The sequence below is a fragment of the Tamandua tetradactyla genome, chromosome 3, assembly GCF_023851605.1.
Source record: "Tamandua tetradactyla isolate mTamTet1 chromosome 3, mTamTet1.pri, whole genome shotgun sequence".
Classification (NCBI taxonomy): domain Eukaryota; kingdom Metazoa; phylum Chordata; class Mammalia; order Pilosa; family Myrmecophagidae; genus Tamandua; species Tamandua tetradactyla.
Window position 1 is genome coordinate 128,642,281 of NC_135329.1, and position 23,455 is coordinate 128,665,735.

The window sequence follows — 23,455 nt, forward strand, 5'->3', positions numbered from 1 at the left end:
TTCAAAATAATTAGAATAAACAGACTCACAGAGTCAGAATGTAGAATATAGGTTACCAGGGGATGAGGGGGAGGGAATTGGCAGTTAAGGCTTAAATTGTACGGGGCTCCTATTTGGAATGATGGAAATGTTTTGGTAATGGATGGTGGTGATGGAAGCACAATTTTGTGAAGGCAATTAACAGCCCTGAAATATCTATATCTGAACATGATGTTTAAAAGGCGGTAATGTGAGATTGTATATATGGTTACATAATAAAATTTTTTAAAAATCCATGGAACTGGGCGGGCCGCGGTGGCTCAGCGGGCAAAGTGCTTGCCTGCTATGCCGGAGGACCTCGGTTCGATTCCCGGCCCCAGCCCATGTAACGAAAACGGAGAAACAAAATACAATAAAACAAGAAAATGTTTAAAAGATGTTTCCCTTTCTTCCTCTCTTCCTTCCTTCTATCCTTCCTTCCTTCTCTCTGTCTTTCCTTTAAAAAAAAAAAAAAAAATCCATGGAACTACACTATACAAAACAGCAAGCCCTAAGTTAAACCATGGAATTAATGAATAGTACAATTATAAAAATGTACTATTATCAATTGTAAGAAATGATCCACACTAATGCATGGCTTTGGTGGTGAGATGGTATACCGGAACCCTGTAATTTATGACTGATTGTTCTGTAAATCTAATTAAACTTCTCTAATTAAAAAAAGTTAATACCCAAGATTAAATGCATTAATTCACAGTCTCAATACTTGAATCATTTATTTTGTGTATTTATTCATTGTCTTTGTAAGTGCCCAAGAAGTGGAACTGTACCTAAATCAGTTTGTATGAAATTTAAGAAGATACTGCATGCAAATAAATGCTTAAAGAATTTCTTTCATGGTCAAAAAATTTATAAAGAGAAAAATGCCAGGAGAGGCTCAGGTGAATTACAAAATTATAAGAAAATGCTTTTCCAATATTGTACTTTCATAACCACAAAATAATCAGTAAGTTCCCCACAGAGATATCTAGTTCACATACATTATGGGAAGCATGAGCAATATATATATGACACCTTCTGAGATACAGGCAACTATTCCTTTTAACCATAAGTTTTCTTGATGGCGATTGATGAAAGCACCCTACCTATTTCCTTAGAAGCAGAAATTGAATTCATTTTTGTACTAAAAATATAAAAACTGTGAATTATATCTTCTTAGCACCTGACTTTGTCAAATGATCATATAACTTATATATATGTTGTTTTCCACAATACTGCCTCCATACCAATTTGTTGATTTAAAAACACAAAAGAAATAAAGAACAATGGTAACTAGTATAAAAAAATGAAGAAAAACTGGCTTAACATTTAAAAAAAATCCATACTGCCTTCATCTCCCACATATTCAAATTTGAAGGAAAAACTTCTAGACAAGGGCTTCAGAGATCTTTCTTCTTCGCAGTCTGGATCTGGGTGGTTAAAAAACTCAAAGAATCAATCATATTCACAAAAATGAAAAGTTTCACACCAAGGGCTAGGAATTGATCAGTCATTCCTAGCAATGTAGGTAGTTTTTCAAAAGAAATCATTTTTTATATCATGCAGATCAAGTCAACACAGTGTATAGATAAATTGGAATTTCTTTCATTGTACTATGGGGTTGATCATAAACTGACTTTTAGTGAATCATTTCTACAGATATCAAACATCGTGAGATCAATAATTCCATAAAAATAGTTTTTACAAAATCTCATAAAATATTTAACAAGCATATTTTTTCTGAAAACTCTATAATTTGTGTGTGGGAACAAAAATGCCTACATAAATACTGTAACTCTATATCTACATCTACATATATATCTATTCCCTCATATGTGTTTGATCTTCCACAGCTTATCAACAATCATTTCAAAGCTGTCAAGAAGATTTTTGATGAAAATTTTGAAGACTGGAAACCAAATGTTTGTTCAAAAGAAGAGTAATGGAGGTTCCAGGAAGACAGCAGAATAGGATGATCGAGATCAACCCTGCTCCAAGGAACAGCCAGAGAAGGGATGGGAGGGTGACTAAGATGGTGATTCTAGGGTGTAAATGATGCGGGAGAGTCTTTTGTATTACATAGGATGACCCTGGCTGCAAAAGCTGAGGAACAGAGAAGCAGAGAACCAGAGACAGTCCAACTGGTGCAAACAGCCTAATGTGGAAGGCAGGGGCCCTCAGAAGTGCATAGATGGGGACTAAGGAGTAAGCCACACCACATTCCATGAATGTGCTACCCTCACCAGCACAATCCCCACAACCTGCAACTCACCCCACACCCCACACCTGAACCCCATCACCCGCCACCCTTCCCTGCCCACTAACCCCTTTAGCACCGTTCTCGCCCCAGCCTGACCCACCTTTCCTGAACAAGCACAGTCTCACCACACTTCCTGAGCCCCAACTCCCAGTCCCTGTCCCCTGTAGACAACTGCCATCGCATAAAGGCTGCTGGTGCTTACTGCCATACCCAGGCTACACCTGCCTCCAGCCTATACAGTCTCACTGCCCCACTCTGACCTCCCTGAACTCTGTACCTGTATACATCAGTGCCATAAACTCCCAGTTCTGTGCATGCTCATGGCCACCAGTCATGCCTCCCAGGTCTGGGAAAGCACTGACCTGCACAGCTAGGACACATCTGACCCAAGGCACAACACCAAGTGGCTGCCCTAGCTCTGTGCATGTACACAAAGGGCACTGCCCCTAGACCAATGCACACCAGGGCCCCACCCTGATCCTGTACAGCTGCTCAGCCATATCCTGCCCTGCTGCCGGGTGCCCATGTTCACAGGCACCAGCGTAGCATCCCCAACATACTCCTAAACCTGTGCTGCAACACATTACTGCACTGATGCACTCACCCCACACCCTGTGTCCTGCTCCTCATCCATTCTGCAAATACAAGGCAGTAGACTACTGAAGAAAATCCCTTCCAAAGTAAACCAATCCAGATATTTACATGCCTCAAAGACAGCAGAAGATCACTAGACATTTCATGATGCAGACAGATATAGCCCAGCCTAATGACCAAATTAAAACACCAGAGGACACAAAGATATTGAAACAACAATCAAAGATGTTCATATAACTCTACTAAATAAAATCAATGGGATGGCTAATGACATAAAGGAAATCAAGAAGACACTAGAAGAGCATAAATAGGAATTTGATAGAATAAATAGAAAAATAGAAGATATCACAGAGATTGAAGATGCTGTAGACCAAATAAAAAACATACTAGATGGCAGGCAATGGTGACTCAATGGCAGAGTTCTCAACTGCCATGCCAGAGACCTGGTTCAATTCCCAGTGCCTGCCCATGTGAAAAAAAAAATACTAAAGCACACAACAGCAGATTTGAAGAGGCAGAAGAAAGAATACGTGAACTAAAGAACAGGACAATTGATTTTGAATACTCAAAACAGCAAATGGCAAGAAAGATGGAAAAATTTGAATTGGATCTCAGAGAAATGATGCACAAAACAAAGAACACAAATATAAGAATCATTGGTGTCCCAGAAGGAGAAGAGAAGAGTAAAAGGCTAGGAAGATTAGTTGAGGATATAATGGGGAAAATTTCCCAACCCTTGGAAAGGACATAAATATGCAAATCAAAGAAGCTCAATAAACTCCAAATAGAATAAATCCAAATAGGCCTTCCCCAAGGCACATTCTGGTCAATACATCAAATGCTGAAGAGAAGCAGAAAATCCTGAAAGTGGCAAGAGGAAAACAATCTAATACATGCAAGTGAAACCACATAAGACTGAATTCAGACTACTCAACTGGCACTATGGAGGTGAGAAGGCAATGGTATGATATATTTAAGATCCTGAAAGAGAAAGCTTCAGCCAAGAATTCTGTACCCAGCAAAATTGTCCTTTAAAACTGAGGGAGAGATTAAAATTTTCACAGACAAACAAATCCTGAAAGAATATGTCAACAAGAGACTAACCCTACAAGAAATACTAAAGGGAGTTCCTAAGTTGAAAAAAAAATAGACAGGAGAGGGAGGTCTGGAGGAGGGCACAGTATTGAAGAGTACCAGTAAGGATAACTTAAAGGATAAAAAGAGAAAGAGGGAAAAGAACATATAGATGTGACAAATAAAATCCAAAAGATAAGATGGGGGATTCAAGAAACACCTTTTCAGTAATAACTTTGAATGTTAATGGACTAAATTTACCAATTAAAAGATGCAGATTGGCAGAATGGATTAAGAGATATAATCCAGTTGTATGTATATATATATAAGATATATAATCTCTGCTTACAACAAACTCATCTTAGCTACAAGAACACAAATAGATTGAAAGTGTAAGGATGAAAAAAGATTTTCCATGCAAGTTGTAACCAAAAGAAAGCAGAAGTAGCAATACTAATTTCAGAAAAAATAGACTTCAAATGTAAAGACATCATAAAAGACAAAGAAGGATATTATATATTAAGAAATGGGACTATTCATCAAGAAGAAATAACAATCATAAATGTTTCTGCTCCCAATCAAGGAACTCCAAAGTACATGAGACAGACATTGGCAAAACTGAAGGAAGCAAAAGGTGTTTCAACAATAATAGTAGGAGACTTCAATACACCACTCTCCTCTATAGATAGAACAGCCAGACAGAAGATCAAAAAGGAAATAGAGAAGTTAAATAACTTGATAAGTGAATTAGACCTAACAGGCATATATAGATTATCACACCCCAAAACACCAGGATATACATTCTTCTCTAGGGCTCATGGAACAGTCTCCAGGATAGATCATATTCTAAAGTACAAAACAGGTCTTTATAAATTTAAAAATGTTGAAATTATTCAAAGCATTTTCTCTGATCACAATGGAATGAAGCTGTATGTTAATAACCACAAAAGACTGAGAACATTCACAAATATATGGAAATTAAATAACACACTTTTAAACAACCAGTGGGTCAAAGAAGAAATTGCTAGAGAAATCAGTAGCTATCTGGAGATAAATGACAATGAGAATACAACATATCAGCACTTATGGGATGCAGCAAAGGCTGTGCTGAGAGAGAAGTTTATTGCCATAAATGCCTATATTAAAAAATAAGAAAGAGCAAAAATCGAGGACTTCACTGCTCACCTGGAGGAACTTGAGAAAGAACAGCAAACTAACCCCAAAGCAAATGGAAGAAGAGACATAACAAAGATTAAAGCAGAGTTAAATGAATGGGAGAACAAACAACAATAGAAAGAATCAGTAAAACCAAAAGTTGGTTCTTTGAGAAAATCAGTAAAGTTGATGGGCCACTAGAAAGACTTACAAAGGAAAAAAGAGAGAAGATGCAAATAACAAAATCAGAAATGTGAAGGGTTGCATTACCACAGACCCTGAAGAAATAAAAGAAATCATAAGAGAATACTGTGAACAACTATAGCCAACAAACTAGGCAATTTAGATGAAATGGAAAAATTCCTGGAAACACACAAACAAGGTACACTGACTCAGGAAGAAATAGAAGCTCTCAACAAACCAATCGCCAGTAAAGATATGTAATCAGTCATCAAAACTCTTCCTACAAAGAGAAGCCCAGGGCCAGATGGCTCCACAGGGGAATTTTATCAAAATTCCAAAAAGAACTAACACCAATCCTGCTCAAACTTTTCCAAAAAATTGAGGAAAAAGGAACACTACCTAACTCATTTTATAAAGCCAATATCATTTTAATAACAAAGCCAGGTAGAGATGATATAAGAAAGGAAAACTACAGGCCAATCTCCCTAATGAACAAAATTCTCAACAAAATACTAACAAATCAAATTCAGCAACACATTAAAACAATTATACACCACAACCAAGTAGGGTTTATACCAAGAGGGCAAGGATGCTTCAATGCAAGAAAATCAATTAATGTAATACAGCACATTAACAAATCAAAAGGGAAAAAATCACATGATCATCTTAATTGATGCTGAAAAAGCATTTAAAAATTCAACATTATTTTCTGACAAAAAACACTTCAAAATATAGGAATCAAAGGTAATTTCCTCAATATGATAAAATGCATATATGAAAAAATGAGAGCTAGCATCGTACTCAATGGATAGAGACTGAAAGTTTTCCCCCTCAGATCAGGAATGAGAAAAGGATGCCCTCTGTCACAACTATTATTCAACATTGTACTAGACATTTTAGCTAGAGCTGATAGGTGGAACAAAGAAATAAAAGGCATCCAAACTGGAAAGGAAGAAGTAAAGCTTTCATTATTTCCAGATGACATGATATTATATAGGAAAATCCTGAGAAGTCTGTAACAGTTACTTGACCTAATAAACAAATTCAACAAGGTGGCAGGATATAAAATTAATGTGCAAAAATTGTTTCTATATGGAAACAATGACCTATCTGAGGAGTCAGTTAAGTAAAAAATTCCATTCAAAATAGCAACCAAAAAAAAAATAGCAACTAAAAGAATCAAGCGCTTAGGAATGAACTTAACTTGGGATGTAAAGGACTTGAACACAGAAAACTATATAACATTGCTAAAAGAAATCAAAGATCTAAATAGGTGGAAAGACACTCCCTGCATTGATAGGAAGGTTAAATATAGTTAAGATGTTACTTCTACTCAAACTGATCAACAGATTCAATGCAGTACCAATCAAAATTCCAACAACCTACTTTAAAAACTTGGAAGAGCTAGTTACCAAATTCATCTGGAAGGGAAAGAGACCCTGAATAGCTAAAAAGCATCCTAAAAAAGAATAACATAATGGGAGGATTAACACTTCCTTACTTTAAAACTTATTATAAAGCCACAATGGGCAAAACAGCACAGTACTGGTACAAAGATAGAAGTATTGACCAATGGAAATGAATCAAAAGTGCAGAAATAGACCACAAAATCTATGGTCAGCTGATTTTGGACAAAGCCCCCAAATCCACTGAACTGGGATAAAATAGTCTTTTCAATAAATGGGCATAGGAAAACTGGATATCAATAGCCAAAAGAATGAAAAAGACCCTTACCTTACCCCTATACAAAAATCAACTTAAAATGGATCAAATACATAAATATAAGAACTAGCAGCATAAAGCTTCTAGAAGAAAATGTAGGGAAACATCTTCAAGACCTACGTAGCTTACTAAACTTTACACCCAAAGCACAAGCAACAAAAGAAAAAATAGATAAATGGGAACTCCTGAAAATCAAATGCTTCTACAGCTCAAAAGACTTTGTCAAAAAGGTAAAGTGGCAGCCAACACAATAGGAGAAAATATTTGGAAATCACATATCAGACAGATGTTTGATATCCTGTACACATAAAGAAATCATACAACTCAACATCACAAAAACAAACAACCCAATTACAAAATGGGCTAAAGATAAAAATAAGCATTTCTCTGAAGAGCAAATACAGATGGCTCAAAAGCACATGAAGAGCTGCTCATTTTTCATTAATTATAAGGGAAATGCTGATCAAGACTGCAATGAGATACGACTTTACAACAATAAGAATGGCTGCTACTAAACAGGAAACTTAAAGTGTTGGAGAAAATGTGGAAAAATTGGGACACTTATGCACTGCTGGTAGGAATGTATAATGGTACAGCTGCTATGGAAGACAGTTTGGCAGTTCCTTAGGAAACTAAATATAGAGTTGCCCTATGACCCAGCAATAGCACTACTTGTATATAACCATTGAAAGCAATGACACAAACAGACATTTGCATATCAATGTTCATAGCAGCATTATTCACAATTGCCAAAAGATGGAAACAATCCAAATGCCCATCAACAGATGAGTGGATTAACAAAATGTGGTATATACATATGATGGAATATTATGCAGCAGTAAGATGAAATGATGTCCTGAAACACATGACAAGATGGACGAGTCTTGAGGACATAATACTGAGTGAAATAAGCCAGACACAAAAGGATGGATACTGTATGACTTCACTTTTATGAGCATCATAAAGGTCAAATCAGAAGCTTATAATATAGAATATAGGGGACTTAGAGATACACAGAAGCTAGAGATGGGTGAATGGTTAGCTAATGAGGTTGAACTCAAATGTAAGGGAATAGATAGAAGCGAAGGCAGTTCTCTAGTGGGTCTATAAGTAATATTAACATATTGAAGATGAACATGATTGAAAGGGGTTGTATAGACCTATGTGTTCCACTGATTAACACTAAAAATATAAATAAGTTCTTGCAGGAACTACTTCAAAGGTATAATTAATGTACGAAGAGTGCTTAAGTCCAGGGTACAGGGGTAAAATTGCTATTGCATGCTATGGGCTATGTTTAACAGGAAAACATCAGCAGTACCACAGCAACAGCAGGGGTAAATAATGGGGGAATGGACAAGAAATAAGAGGAGGTTTAGATTTCCTATTTGGTGAGAATGTGTTTATTGGTTATCTTTCTCTTGGGAACAGGGAAATTATCTAAAACTGAGAGCGTGGTTGGACTGTGGACTTTGGGCATTATACATGATGCCTAATGAAAGCATGTGACTGAAGGATGTACTGACTGAGAAGTAGATTGATGAACGATGGTGTATACATATGATTGAATATTGTGCTGCTACAAGAAGGAACAAAGTCATGAGGCATGCAACAATGTGAATGAACCTGTGGGATATTTGGTAAGGCAAAATAAGCCAGAAATGAAAGAACAATTATTGCATGGTCTCCTTTAGAAAATGCTTATAAGAAAACAGGGTCCTAGACTGTAAACTCTTATAGCAAGATACATTTAATCCCGAGTGGTAATTATTATTTCTGAACATGGAGAGGTGTTTTATATATCTATAACCTGGTATTTATAGATAAAAATGAAGCCAGTCAGGTTGGGATTAAAATAATTCAGAACACAGGGGTAAGGAAGACATTGTCTGTAGTTTAGAACAGTACCTACTCTTTGAGACCAAAGGAAGAAATGTTTATTTTGTCCAGAAACTAAATTTTCTGTAGCACATAATCTAACTCAACCTGTCTGGATAGCTCATTTGAACAACTGAAGCACTGGGAGCCCAGAATAAGAATGAGGGCCTTTAATCCTGTATAGTTTAATGTAATGCCTGGAAACATCCTAGAATATCAGAAGCAGATAATCAAAAGGCATTGGCAAACTCCCTTGAGGGATGGGAGAAAAAATATGGAACTATTAAACCTCACCATCAGGGAATCATCTGATACTGTGTCAAACATTGGGGACACCCAAATCAATAGGCCAAGCCCTTGATCTTGAGGCTTACTCTTGTGAAGCTTATGTAGTAGCAGAGAAGCTTAGCCTACCTATAGGTATGCCTAAGAGTTACTTCTGGATGATCTCTTTTGCTTGCTTGCCAGATGTGGCTTCACGCTCTCTAAGCCCAACTCTGTAAGTAAAATCATTGCCCTCCCCTCTATGTAGGACATAGGTGAAGGTCTCCCTGGTGATGTGGGAGATGACTCCCAGGGATGAGTCTGGCCCTGGCACTGTGGGATCAACAACTCCATTGTAACCAAAAAGGGGAAAAGAAGTGTAATTAATAAAGTATTAGTGGCTGAGAGAGTTCAAATAGAGTCGAGAGGATACTCTGGAGGTCACTCTTATGCAAGCTTCAGTTAGACATTGCTACCTACCATAACTTGCCAACCCCCCACCAAAACTATCCAGCCAATCCTAAAGAACACTTAGGGCAATGTATAAGATTCTACAAAGGTTGCATGCACTAGGGTAACTTTCTAGAAACCTACAACCTCCAGATAGGTCCCTGGACCAGATAAGTCCTGAAACCTAGAGGGCCCAGCCTCTCCAGAATGTCAGCTAGTTCCATCTCAGTACCCCATATTATTGACACCCCCTTCCAACATGAAAAAGTTAGATTGGCTATAGCCCAAATACCCTTAAAGAGTGGGATAGAAAGATCGAAGGTGATGGTGGAGTTATACAGAGAAGATAGGGTTTAACAAATGAATATAATTGCATATTGCAATAAGTTGATATTTCTTTTAGTCTCTAGTATCTTAGAGCAGCTAGAAATAATAACCTAAAATTGTGGAATTGCAACCCATACCAAACTCTGAAATCTGTTCTACAACTAATTGTGCTGTGCTTTGAAATTTATTGCTTTTTTGTATATATGTTATTTATCACAAAAAAAGCCTCAATTGTGATGATAAAAAAATATTTATTCCTTCTAGGCTCCTATATTCTGGAGCAGCTACAAGGAAAATCTGAGATCATAGTATGGTAGCCCATGACAAACTCTGGGCTCTGTCCTGTAACTACTTGTTGAAGAGTGCTCTGAAAATCACTGCTTTTTCCTTTCTTTGTTTTGCATGTGTTATATTATACAATAAAAGTTTTTAAAAAAGAAGAGTAATAGATTCGTGTCAGTAAACGAAAAACAAAACAATCTAACAAATAATAAATAAAAATAAATAAATTCTCTAAAGAGCCTTTTGGCATGCTATGAATCACACTGTCCACAGTACAATGTATTTTTCCAACAAGGACATCTTTGACAGCCATTTACTGCATTGCCATCAGCCATGGTCCTACATAGTATAAGATTTATCAAGAGTCTCAAACCCTGTACTTTTGACATGCAGGATCTCTCCTAATCCCAAGGACTTGTGCTCATATAGGTCAAACAAATGGATTTTCCTCCAGGTCCATAAATCTCTGAATCTCAAATGAACTGAAGCTGGACTACTACACATTTGTGAATTTTTCTAAGGACTGCCTATAAGAATTCCATGCCAAATACGCAGATCAATCAAAACTCATTCAGGCAATTAAGTATTCATTCACACATTCACATCAGTCACAGCTTTTTGTACTTTGTTTTTCTTCTCCTCTCTCTGTAACAATTCCTTCCTCTTCCACAATTTCTCTTTCTCCTTTTCCTTTTCTCTTCTTCTGGCAGAAATATCCATTTCCAATCTTGCTACCTCTTCCTGGTGGGCTCGCCATTGAAGAACCTGAAATAAAAAGAAATTCTTCATTTCAATAACTATGCACACTCAAGTGATTTCACAGGTCATAATTAGACTAGGTTGTATCAAGCAGGCATCAAATATGGTCAAATACATATTAAAATTGTGTATACACATGAATGTGACATGTTTGGGTGATAAGCATGCATAATATGAATGTTAGTGTTAAAAGGAGAAAACAACTTTAAAATCACTTAAATTAGAAATTCTGGATTAATAGAGGGAAGTCCTAAAGAGTCTGTGAGTTAACTGCAAATTCCTATAAATAATAAGTAAAAATTTCTGTTTTTGCACATGTGTGTTTTCCCAAAAAATAGGTTGGACAACTTTCAAAAGTTCTGAACCACTGATGTATTTCAGTCCACTCATTTTGTAGATAAGGATAACAAGCCAGAATGAAGATAGAACACATTAAAAAAAATTCTGGGTACAGATCTGTCTTATTAGTAGAAGTAATATTGGTGCAGCATTTCTGTAGGGTTTGGTAATATGTATCACATTATAAAATATCCATAGTTTTTTACCTACAACCCCACTTCTAGGAAATTATCCAAAGAAGACAATCAACTAGACAACTGTACACAAATGTACCCACAGGAATGCAGCAACATTGCGGTGTCAGAGGATGGGAGATAAATCCAACAAAAATACAGGGGCCTTCCACCTCAGTAAAATTTCTAGGTGTCCAGTGGTATGGGGCATGTCGAGATATCCCTTCTAAGGTGAAGGATAAGTTGCTACATCTGGTCCCTCCCACAACCAAAAAAGAGGCACAACGCCTAGTTGGTCTTTTTGGATTTTGGCGACAACATATTCCTCATTTGGGTGTGCTACTCCGGCCCATGTATCGAGTGACCAGAAAAGCTGCTAATTTTGAGTGGGGACCTGAGCAAGAGGAGGCTCTGCGACAGGTCCAGGCTGCTGTACAAGCTGCTCTGTCACTTGGGCCATATGATCCAGCAGATCCAATGGTGCTGGAAGTGTCAGTGGCAAATAGAGATGCTGTCTAGAGCCTTTGGCAGGCCCCTATAGGAGAATCACAATGCAGACCCTTAGGATTTTGGAGCAAAGCCTTACCATCTGCTGCAGATAACTACTCTCCTTTTGAGAAACAGCTTTTGGTCTGCTACTGGGCCTTAGTAGAGACTGAACGCTTACCCATGGGCCACCAAGTTACCATGAGACCTGAGTTGCCTATCATGAGTTGGGTGTTGTCTGACTCACCAAGCCATAAAGTTGGGCATGCACAGCAGCACTCTATTGTAAAATGGAAATGGTATATACGAGATAGAGCCAGAGCAGGTCCTGAAGGCACAAGTAAGTTACATGAAGAAGTGGCACAAATGCCCATGGTTTCCACTCCAGCCACATTACCTTCTCTTTCCCAGACCAGAGCTATGGCCTCTTGGGGAGTTCCTTACAGTGAATTGACTGAGGAAGAGAAAACTTGGGCCTGGTTTACAGATGGTTCAGTACGATATGCAGGTACCACCCGAAAGTGGACAGCTGCAGCATTACAACCCTTTTCTGGGGTGTCCTTGAAGGACAGTGGTGAGGGGAAATCCTCCTAGTGGGCAGAACTTTGAGCAGTGCACCTGGTTGTCCATTTTGCTTGGAAGGAAAACTGGCCAGAGGTTCGTTTGTATACTGACTCATGGGCTGTTGCTAATGGTTTGGCTGGATGATCAGGGACTTGGAAAGACCATAATTGGAAAATTGGTGACAAAGAGGGCTGGGGAAGAAGTATGTGGATAGACCTTTCTGAGTGGACTAAAAACATGAAGATATTTGTGTACCATGTGAATGCACACCAGAGGGTGACTTCAGCAGGGGAAGATTTTAATAATTAAATGGATAAGATGACCCGTTCTGTGGATACCAGTCAACCTCTTTCCCCAGCAACTCCTGTTATTGCCCAACGGGCTCATGAACAAAGTGGTCATGGCGGTAGGGATGGCGGTTATGCATAGGCTCAGCAACATGGACTTCCACTCACCAAGGCTGACCTGGCTATAGCCATTGCTGAGTCCCCAATCTGCCAGCAGCAGAGACCCACCCTCAGCCCCTGATATGGCACCATTCCCCGAGGTGACCAGCCAGCTACATGGTGGCAGGTTGATTACATTGGACCACTCCCTTCATGGAAGGGGCAGCGATTTGTTCTAACTGCAATAGACACATACTCTGGATATGGGTTTGCTTTCCCTGCACGCAATGCTTCTGCCAAAACTACCATCCGTGGGCTTACAAAATGCCTTATCCATCGTCATGGTATTCCACATAGCATTGCTTCAGATCAAGGAACACACTTCACAGCAAATGAAGTGCGGGAATGGGCACATGCTCATGGAATTCTCTGGTCTTACCAAGTCCCCATCATCCAGAAGCAGCTGGATTGATAGAACGGTGGAATGGCCTTTTGAAAACTCAACTACGGTGCCAACTAGGTGGCAAAAACTTGAAAGGCTGGGGTAATGTTCTCCAGGAAGCTGTGTATGCTCTGAATCAGCGTCCACTGTATGGTGCTGTTTCTCCCATAGCTAGGATCCATGGGTCCAGGAACCAAGGGGTGGAAATGTGTGTGGTACCACTCACTATTACTCCTAGTGATCCACTAGGAAAATTTTTGCTTCCTGTCCCTGCTACCCTGAGTTCTGCTGGTCTACAGGTTTTAGTTCCAAAATGGGGTGTGCTTCCTCCAGGAGAAACAACAGTGATACCACTGAACTGGAAGTTAAGATTGCCACCTGGTCACTTTGGGCTACTTATGCCTCTGGATCAACAAGCCAAGAAGGGGATTACATTATTGTCTGGGGTAATTGACCCTGACTATCAGAAGGAAGTAGGACTGCAACTACATAATGGAGGTAAAGAAGAGTTTTCTTGGAATATAGGTGATCCCCTAGGGCGTCTATTAGTACTACCATGCCCTGTGATTAAAATCAATGGAAAACTGCAACAACACAATCCAGGCAGGACTACTAATGGCTCTGAAACTTCAGGCATGAAGGTTTGGGTCACCCTACCAGGCAAAGAACCAAGGCCAGCTGAAGTGCTTGCTGAGGGTAAAGGGAAAATGGAATGGGTAGTAGAAGAAGGTAGTGATAAATATGAACTTCGACCACGTGATCAGTTACAGAAACGAGGACTGTAATGCTGTTTTGTTCATGTTATACTATTTAAGTTGTAATATATCAAGTTTAAGAATGAATGTTGCCCAAGGATGTGCACCCTATTCTGGAGAGATTTAATGTGTTTCCAGTTATATGCAGGACAGTTGAGTATTATCAGGTAAAAGAAAAAAAATGTGTGCTCATTTGTTTTCATTTGGAAATTAAGTATGGTTTAAGGTGATATATATATAGGTGCCAGGTTGACAAGGGGTGGACTGTCATGGTTAGGGACATGTGTCAACTTGGCCAAGTTGTGGTACCTGTTTATCTGATTGGTCAAGCACTGGCCTGTCTGTTGCAATGAGGACATTTCATAGGATTAGGTCATGGTCACGTCAGCTGCATCCACAGCTGATTCCATTTGTAATCGGCCAGAGGGGAGTGTCTTCTGCAATTCGTGATGCTAAATCTAATCATGGGAATCCTTTTAAGGAGGACTCAGAGGAGACAGGTTTCATTCCTGCTTTGGCTGGTGAGCCTCTCCTGTGGAGTTAATCCAGGCCATCCATTGGAGTCATCGGCTTCGCAGCCTGCCCTGTGGATTTTGGACTCTGCATTCCTGCGGTCACATGAGACACTTTTATAAATTTTATATTTTCAAGTGTTCCCTGTTGATTCTGTTTCTCTAGAGAACCCTAACTAATACAGGGGAGGATGATGATTTTCCTTGTAGAGTTGGGTTTAGAGTGTGAGAGAGAGAGAGACAGAGAGGCCACATCTGAGCAATGAAAGAGGTTTTCTGAAAGTAACTTTTAGTCATAACTATAGGTAGGTTTAGCTTCTCCACAACAGAAATAAGCTTCAGAGAACAAGCTTCAAGATTAAGGCATGGCCTATTGACTTCGGAGTTACTAATATTTGAGATACTACCAAGGGTTTCCCCAGTGGTAAAACTTAATAGTTCTGTATTTTCACTACTATCCCTCAAGGACTTTGCCAATACTTATTAATTATCTGCAAAAAATATTCTGGGGTATATCTGGGTATTACCCTAAACTATACAGAATTCAAATCCTCATTCTCATTCTTGGCTCTATGTACTTGGATTGTTTAAATGAGCTATCCAGACAAGCTGAGTCAGATTATGTGTTACAGAAAATTTAGATCTGGGATAAAATAAACCTTGCTTCCTTTGGTCTCATATAGTAGGTGAAGTTCTAAAATAAAGACAAATATCATCCTTACCCTTATATTCTGATTTACCTTAGTCCCGGCCCAATCAGCTTCTTTCTTATTTCTAACTGAATTCTGATTTCTTTTGGTTTCTTTAACAGTTGTATGTAGCAATGCTGACTTTCAGAGCTGCAGAACTTCAACTGAGTCTTAGGTGTCACACAGGTAACCAAAGTGCCAGAGTTATGCATACATAGCACAGCATCTCAAAATCTAAAAATAACATCTACAGCTCTGGACTAAATGTGACTGCCATAAGAGTTTACAACTAGGCCCCAATTTTCTTATAGGTATTTTCTAGAAGAGACCATACAATATTTGTTCTTTTGCTTCTGGCTTATTTTGTACCATATAATGTCCCCAAGGTTCATTTACCTCATTGCATGCCTCCTGACTTCTTTACTGTCTGTAGCTGCACAATATTCCATCATATGTATACACCACAGTTTGTCATTTTACTTCTCAATGTATCATTTAGCCAGCTCCAACCATTGGGCATCATGTATAATGTCCAAAGCCAACAATCCATGTCTTACGTTATCCTCACTTAACTGTACAATCATCAACAATCTCAATTGTAGACAATTTTCATTATTCCAAAGAAAAAAATAACTGATAAACACACACTCACCAAATAGAAAATCCAAACCTCCCCTTAACTCTTGTCCTTGCCCATTACCCGACCCCCAGCTATTTATCTCTGGTATTGCTATGGTACCATTGATGTCTTCCTGTTAAATACAAACCATAGCATGCAATAGTAGTTCTCCCCCCATACCCCTCTATTATTTACTCTTTGTATAAGATTCATGCCTTTGAAGTCATTCATGCAAGAATTTATTTATATTTGTACTTTTAATCCGTGGGATACATGGCTCTTTATAACCCCTTTCAATCATGTTTATCTTCAATATGGCAATGCTAGTTTTAAACCTACCAATAAATTTCCTTCACTTCTACTCATTCCCTTACATTTAAGTTCAATCTCATTAGCTAATTGCTCAACGATCTCTAGCTTCTGTGTATCTTTAGATCCTGTATATTTTATATTATAAGTCTCTGAGTTTACCTGTACCAAGGTCATAATAGCAAATCATACAGTATTTACCTTTTTGTGTATGGCTTACTAGTGAATTTCCTTCACTTCTACTCATTCCCTTACATTTAAGTTCAATCTCATTAGCTAACTGTTCACCGATCTCTAGCTTCTGTGTGTCTTTAGATCCTGTATATTTTATACTATAAGCCTCTGAGTTTACCTCTACCAAGGTCATAATAGCAAATCATACAGTATTTACCTTTTTGTGTCTGGCTTATCTCATTCAACATTTTGTCCTCAAGATTCATCCACATTTTCATAGGCTTCAGGACCTCACTTTGTCTTACTGATGCATAATATTCCATCATATGTATATGCTATATTTTATTTATCCACAATTCTGTTGATGAGTACTTGGATCATTTCCATCTTTTGGTCAATTGTGAATAATGTTGCTATGATCTTCAGTGTGCAAATATCTGTTTATATCACTGCTTTCAGCTCTTCTGGGTATATACCAAGTAGTGGTATTGTAGAGTCATAGGGTAACTCAATATTTAGTTTTCTAATGAACCACTAAACTGTCCTTCATTGTGGCTGTCCCATTATACCTTTCCACTAGCAGTGCATAAGTGTTTCAGTTTCTCCACATCTTTCCAACATTGTCTTGTTTAATAGCAGCCATTCTTACAGCTGTGAGATGATATCTCACTGTAGTCTTGATCTCCATTTCTCATTTCTATGAAAATGAGCATCTCTTCATGTGCTTTTCAGCCATTTGTATTTGCTCGTTGCAAAAATGTCTCTTCATATCCTTAGCCCATTTTATAATTGGACTGTTTGCTCTTTTATTGTTGAGTTGTATGGGATCTTAATGTACACAGGATATCAGCCCATAGATTTGGTTGTCCCTACTGCTTGCAAGAATATCAGAAATTCTCCAAATGGGAAAGTTGAACATTTTTTCCTTTCTCCCCAGTTCCCCAGGGGGCTTTACAAATACTTCTTTATTCACTGCCCAAATTACTCTGGGATATATCAGGGCATACACTAACCTGGACAAACCAACAAAATCTCACACCCTATTCAAGATTCTATGTATCCCTGGTGTTCAACTAAACTGACCATCCCTGGTTAAGTTTATTCATAGGCACTTGATTCTTTTAGTTGCTATTTTGAATGGAATTTTTTCCTTAATTGTCTCCTCAGTTAGGTAATTGCTTATGTATAGAAACATTACTGATTTTTGCACGTTAATCTTGTATCTTGCCACTTTGCTGAGTTTATTAGCTCAAATTAAATTAGGTAATGTGCTACCTAAAACATAAATTTTGCACCTAATAAACATCTCTCCCTTTGGTCTCAAACAGAATTTGAAGCTCTAAAATTTGGACAATATCATCCTTTACCCTATATTCTAATTTATATTAGTCCTATCCAGAGAAGCTTCTTCATATCTCTAGTTGAAGTCTGATCCCTTTTTCAACTTTTAAAACAGTTCCTGTATGAGGTACTGCTAATTTTCATAATTTCAGAGATCTAACACTGAGTGTCAGGTGTCACTTAAATACCTGAAGTTTCTGAGAATGACCAGGTGATAGACAAACAACTCAATATCTCAGAATTTAGAAATAATATAGTAACCAGTTTTCAAAGTGTTCAAAGTAGGTTGTTGGAATTTTGATTGGTACTGCATAGAATGTGTAGATCAATTTGGGTAGAACTGACATCTAAATGACATTCAACCTTCCTATTCATGAGCAGGGAATGTCTTTCAACCTATTTAGATCTTCTTTGATTTCTTTTAGTAATGTTTTGTGGTTTTCTGTGTGCAGGTCCTTTTCATCCCTGGTTAAGTTTATTCATAGGCACTTGATTCTTTTAGTTGCTATTTTGAATGGATTTTTTTCTTTAACTGTCTTCTCAGTTAGGTAATTGCTTATGTATAGAAACATTACTGATTTTTGCACATTAATCTTGTATCTTGCCACTTTGCTGAGTTTATTAGCTCAAGCAGCTTTGTCATAGATTTCTCAGGATTTTCCTAATATCATATCATCTGCAAATAATGAAAGTTTTACTTCCTCCTTTCCAATTTGGATGTCTTTTATTTCCTTTTCCTTCCTGATTGTTCCAGCTAAAACTTCTAGTACAATGTTGAGTAATAGTGGTGACAGAGACCATCCTTGTCTCATTCCTGATCTTAGGGACAATGCTTTCACTCTCTCACCATTGAGTACAATGCTGGCTATGGCTTTTTCATATATATCCTTCATCATATTGAGAAAGTGTGTTAGTCAGGGTTCTCTACAGAAACAGAATCAACAGGAGAGATCTGTAAATATGAGATTTATAAAGATGTCTCACAAAACTGTTGTAATGGAAGAGGTCAAAATCCATACAGCAGGCTGTGAAGCTGGTAGCTCTGATGAAGGATCTGATTGAATTTGACAGGGACTGGTTAAAGAAGAAGTGAAAGAGTCTCTCTTCTCCATTAAAAGACTTTGACTTATTGGATTATCACATTATGGGAGACATGCCTTAGTTGATTGCAGATGTAATCAGCCACAGATGCAATCAATAGACTGATGATTTAATACATCAGTCTTCTGGTTTATCAACCAGCCAGGCTAAGGATATGCTGCGATATCCTTGCAGCAACAGGCAGGCCAGTGCTTGCCTGACCAGACAACTAGGCATAGTCATTTAGCCAAGTTGACACCAGAACCTAACCATCACAGTCCAAACTTTGTCAACTTGGCAGCTATACACATCACCTTAAAACACGCTTAAATTACAAATTGAGCACATTAGCAGACAAATGTTTCACCTAACAATACCCTACTGTCCTGTGTACAATTGGAAATGCTCTACATCTCTCCAGAATAGGGTGCAAGTCCTTAGGTAACATTCACTCTTAAGCCTGATATCCTATAACTTAAATACTGTAAAATGAACAATACAACTTATGTCATATGATAAGAAGAAAACCTGATATTTGTTTTATGTACAAATGCAAGCATGCTTATAACAAAACAAGGAGGAAATATTCATCCCATCACAGTCCTTGTTTCTGTAACTGGTCACTTGGTTGTAGTTCACATTTATCACTATCTTTCCCTTTGGTTCTTCACTGGGTGGGGTGACCCAGACCTTCATTCCTGAAGTTTCTGGGCCATTGGTAGTCCTGCCTAGACTGGGTTGTTGCAGTTTTCCATTGACTTTAATCACAGTCCATGTTAGTTCTAAGAGATGTCTTAGGGGATCTCCTGTATTCCAAGAAAACTCTTCTTTACTTCCATTGTGTAGTTGCAGTCCTATTTCCCATTGATTATCAGGATCAATCACCCCAGACAGAACAGTAATCACATTTCATGCATGTTGGCTCAATGGCATGAAAAGCCCAAAGTGACCAGGTGACAGTCTTAATTTCCAGTTCAATGGAATCATTGTTGAGTCTTCTGGAAGGAACACTCCTCCTTCTGGAACTAAGACTTGTAGACCAGCAGAACTTAAGGTATTAGGGACAGGAGGCAAAAATTTTCCTAGTGGATCACTAAGGGTGATAGTGAGTGGTGCCACTCCCATTTCCACCCCTTGATTCCTGGACCTGTGAATCCTGGCTATGGGAGAAAGAGCACCATAGAGTAGATGCTGATTTGGAGAATACACAGTCTCCTAGAGAACATTTCCCCACCCTGCAAGGTTTTGCCACCTAGTTGGCACTGTAATTTGGTCTTCTAAAGGCCATTCCACTGTGTTATCAACCCACCTGACTGGATGATAGGGAACATAGTAAGACCAGAGAACTCCATGAGCATGTGCTCATTCCCACATTTCATTTGCTGTGTCATGGTTTCCTTGATCAGAAGCAATACTGTGTGGAATACTGTGACAGTGGATAAGTAATTCTGCATGCCTGTGTATGGTAGTTTTTGCAGAAACACTGCTTGCAGGGAATGCAAACCCACATCCAAAGTATGTGTCTACTCCAGTTAGAAAAAAATCACTGCCCCTTACATGAGGAAAGTGATCCAATGTAATCAACCTGCCACCAGGTAGCATGATCACCTCAGGGAATGGTACTATATTGGGTACTGAGTGTACGTTTCTGCTGCTGGCAGATTGGGCATCAGCAGTGGCCGTAGTCAGGTTGGCCTTGGCAAGTGAAAGTCCATGTTGCTGAGCCCATGCATAACCTGCATCCCTACCACCAGGCCCACTTTCTTCATGAGTCCATTGGACAATGGCAGGAGAGGCTGAGGAAAGAGGATGACTTGTATCTATAAGATGGGTCATCTTATCCACTTGATTATTAAAACCTTCGTCTGCTGAAGTCACCCTCCAGTGAGCATTCACATGGGACCCAAATATCTTCAAGTTCTTTGCCTACACAGAAAGGTCTATCCACATACCTCTTCCCCAGACCTCTTTGCCACCAATTTTCCAATCATATTCTTTCCAAGTCCCTGACCATCCAGCCAAATAATTAGCAACAACTTATGCATCAGTATACAAATGCAACTCTGGCTAGTGCTCCTTCCAAGCAAAATGAATAACCAGGTTCACAGCTTGAAATTCTACCCACTGATAGGATTTCCCCTCACCACTGTCCTTTAAGGACATCCCAGAATGGGACTTTAGTGCTGCAACTGTCCACTTTCAGTTGGTCCTGCATATCATGCAGAACTATCTGTAAACCAGGCCCAAGTTTTCTCCTCCTCAATCAAATGACTGTAAGTTATTGCCTCCCCAAGAGGCAATAACTGGTCTAGGAAAGAGAAGGTAATGTGGTAGGAATGGGAGCCATGGGCATTTGGGCCACTTTCTAATGTAATGGACTTGTACCTTCAGAATCTGTTCGAGCACTAGCTGTAATATACCATTTCCATTTTATGATGGAGTGCTGCTGTACACACCCAACTTTAAGGCTTGGTGAGTAAGAAAACACCCAGCTCATGATAGGCATGAGGTCTCATGGCACCTTGGTGGCCCATGGTTAAGCATTCAGTCTCTACTAAGGCCCAGTAGCAGGCTAAAAGTTGTTTCTCAAAAGGAGAGCAGTTATCTGCAGTGGATGGTAAGGCTTTGCTACAAAATCCTAAGGATCTGTATTGTGGTTCTCCTATAGGAGCCAGCCAAAGGCTCCAGACCTCCCTATCTGCCATTGATGGTTTCAGCACCATTGGATTTGTTGGATCAGTGGCACAAGCAGCAGCCTGGACCTGTCACAGAGCCTCATTTTGTTCTGATCCCCACTCAAAACTAGCAGTTTTTCTGGTCACTTGGTAAATGGGCTGGTGTAGCACACCCAAACTAGGCATTGTACCTCTTTTTTTGTCATAGGAAGGGCCAGATGCAACAGTTTATCCTTCACTTTAGAAGGGATATCTCGAAATGTCCCACTACCCTGGATACCTAGAAATTTCGCTAAGGTGGAAGGTCCCTGTATTTATTTATTTATTTATCTATTTTACATAGTCACGCTCTGAGAATTGAATCCAGGTCTCCAGTATGGCAGGCAAGAATTCTGCCACTGAGCCATCGTTGCCCGCTCACCTTGTATTTTTGCTGAACTTATCTCCCATCCCCTGACATGCAAATGCTTACCAATAAGTCTAGAGTAGTTGCTACTTCTTGCACATTAGGTCTAATTAGCATGATAACATCAATATAATGGACCACTGTGAAGTCCTGTGGGAGGGAGAAGCTATCAAGATCCCTGCAGACAAGACTGTGACATAGGGCTGGACAGTTGATGTACTCCTGAGGCAGGACAGTGAAAGTATACTCCTGGCCTTGCCAGCTGAATACGAACTGTTTCTGTTGGTCCTTAATGACAGCTATTGAGAAAAAAGGATTTGCCAGATCAATGGTCACAAACCAGATACCAGGCTATGTGTTGATTTTCTCAAGCAATGATATCACACCTGGAAGAGCAGTTGCAATTAGAGTTACCACCTGATTAAGATTATGATAATCCACTGTCATCTGCCAAGTCCCATCTGTTTTCTGCGCAGGCCAAATAGGACAGTTGAATGGGGATGTGGTGAGAATCACCACCCCTGTATCCTTCAAGTCCTTAACAGTGACATTAATCTCTGTAACTCCTCCAGGAATCCAGTACTGCTTCTGATTCACTATTTTGCTAGGTAGGAGCAGTTCCAGTGGCTTCCACTTGGCCTTTCCTACCATAATAGCCCCCACTCCATGAGAAAGAGAACCAGTGTGGGGATTCTGCCAGTTGCTAAGTATATCGATTCCAATTATGCATTCTGGAACTGGGGAAATGACCACAGAATGGGCCTGGGGAGCCACTGGACCCACTGTGTGATGGACCTGAACTACAACTCCATCAATCACCTGATCTCCTTAAGCGCCTACTCTGACTGGTGGACCAGAATGACACTTTGGGTCTCCTGGAATTAGTGTCACTTCTCAGCCAGTGTTTAATAATCCCCAAAATATCTGATTATTTCCTTTCCCCAGTGCACAGTCACCCTGGTAAAAGGCCATAGGTTTCCTAGGGGAAGGTTGGGAGGAAGGTTAACAGTATAAATTTTGGGTAGTGTAAAAGGATCCTTTTCCAAGGGTACCTCCTCTCATTCTAGGGGCTCTCAAGTCTAGGAATCGATTAAGGGGCCACGGCTCTCTGTTTTTGTAATTCAAGTTAGACCTAGAATTCTTCTGCTTGTATGATTCAAACAAGAATTTAGTAGAGTGCCCATGTATTTTACTTCTACATACCCCATAATAGTACCTATGCCAATGCTACAAGCCTCTGCAAGTCAATTATTTTGACTGCTGCTTTGAGTCTGGTGTCCATTACAGTGGCCATGTCCACCTTGTCTTTGGTGATTAATTGTCACCACATGGCTTCTGCCAAATCGGAATCTGATCAACCCCATAATATTTAAGGATTCCAGCCCAGTGACAACAGTCCCTACCATAATATCTGATCTACAGAGAAGGGCAGCTACAGAGCTCTTCAGGGATTATGGAACTAGTCTCATGAATTTATTTCTCAAGGTTCTGGTGAAAGATGTGTCCTCTGGACATTCCTGGGTTGTGTGAGCAGGTCTT

At 39.2% G+C, this 23,455-nt stretch overlaps 1 protein-coding gene across 7 annotated transcripts in view; it reads right to left on the minus strand.

Moving 5' to 3' along the window:
* Nucleotides 1–23,455, minus strand: part of CCDC148 (coiled-coil domain containing 148) — a 354,676-nt gene that overhangs the window by 116,652 nt on the left and 214,569 nt on the right. For all 7 annotated transcript variants that reach the window (XR_013172775.1, XM_077153903.1, XM_077153902.1 and 4 more), the window contains one exon: nucleotides 10,832–10,972. Coding sequence is in view for 6 of the 7 variants with exons in the window: in XM_077153903.1 (XP_077010018.1) it covers nucleotides 10,832–10,972 (141 nt within the window). In the remaining variant the exon portion in view is untranslated. The remainder of the gene's footprint in view (nucleotides 1–10,831; nucleotides 10,973–23,455) is intronic.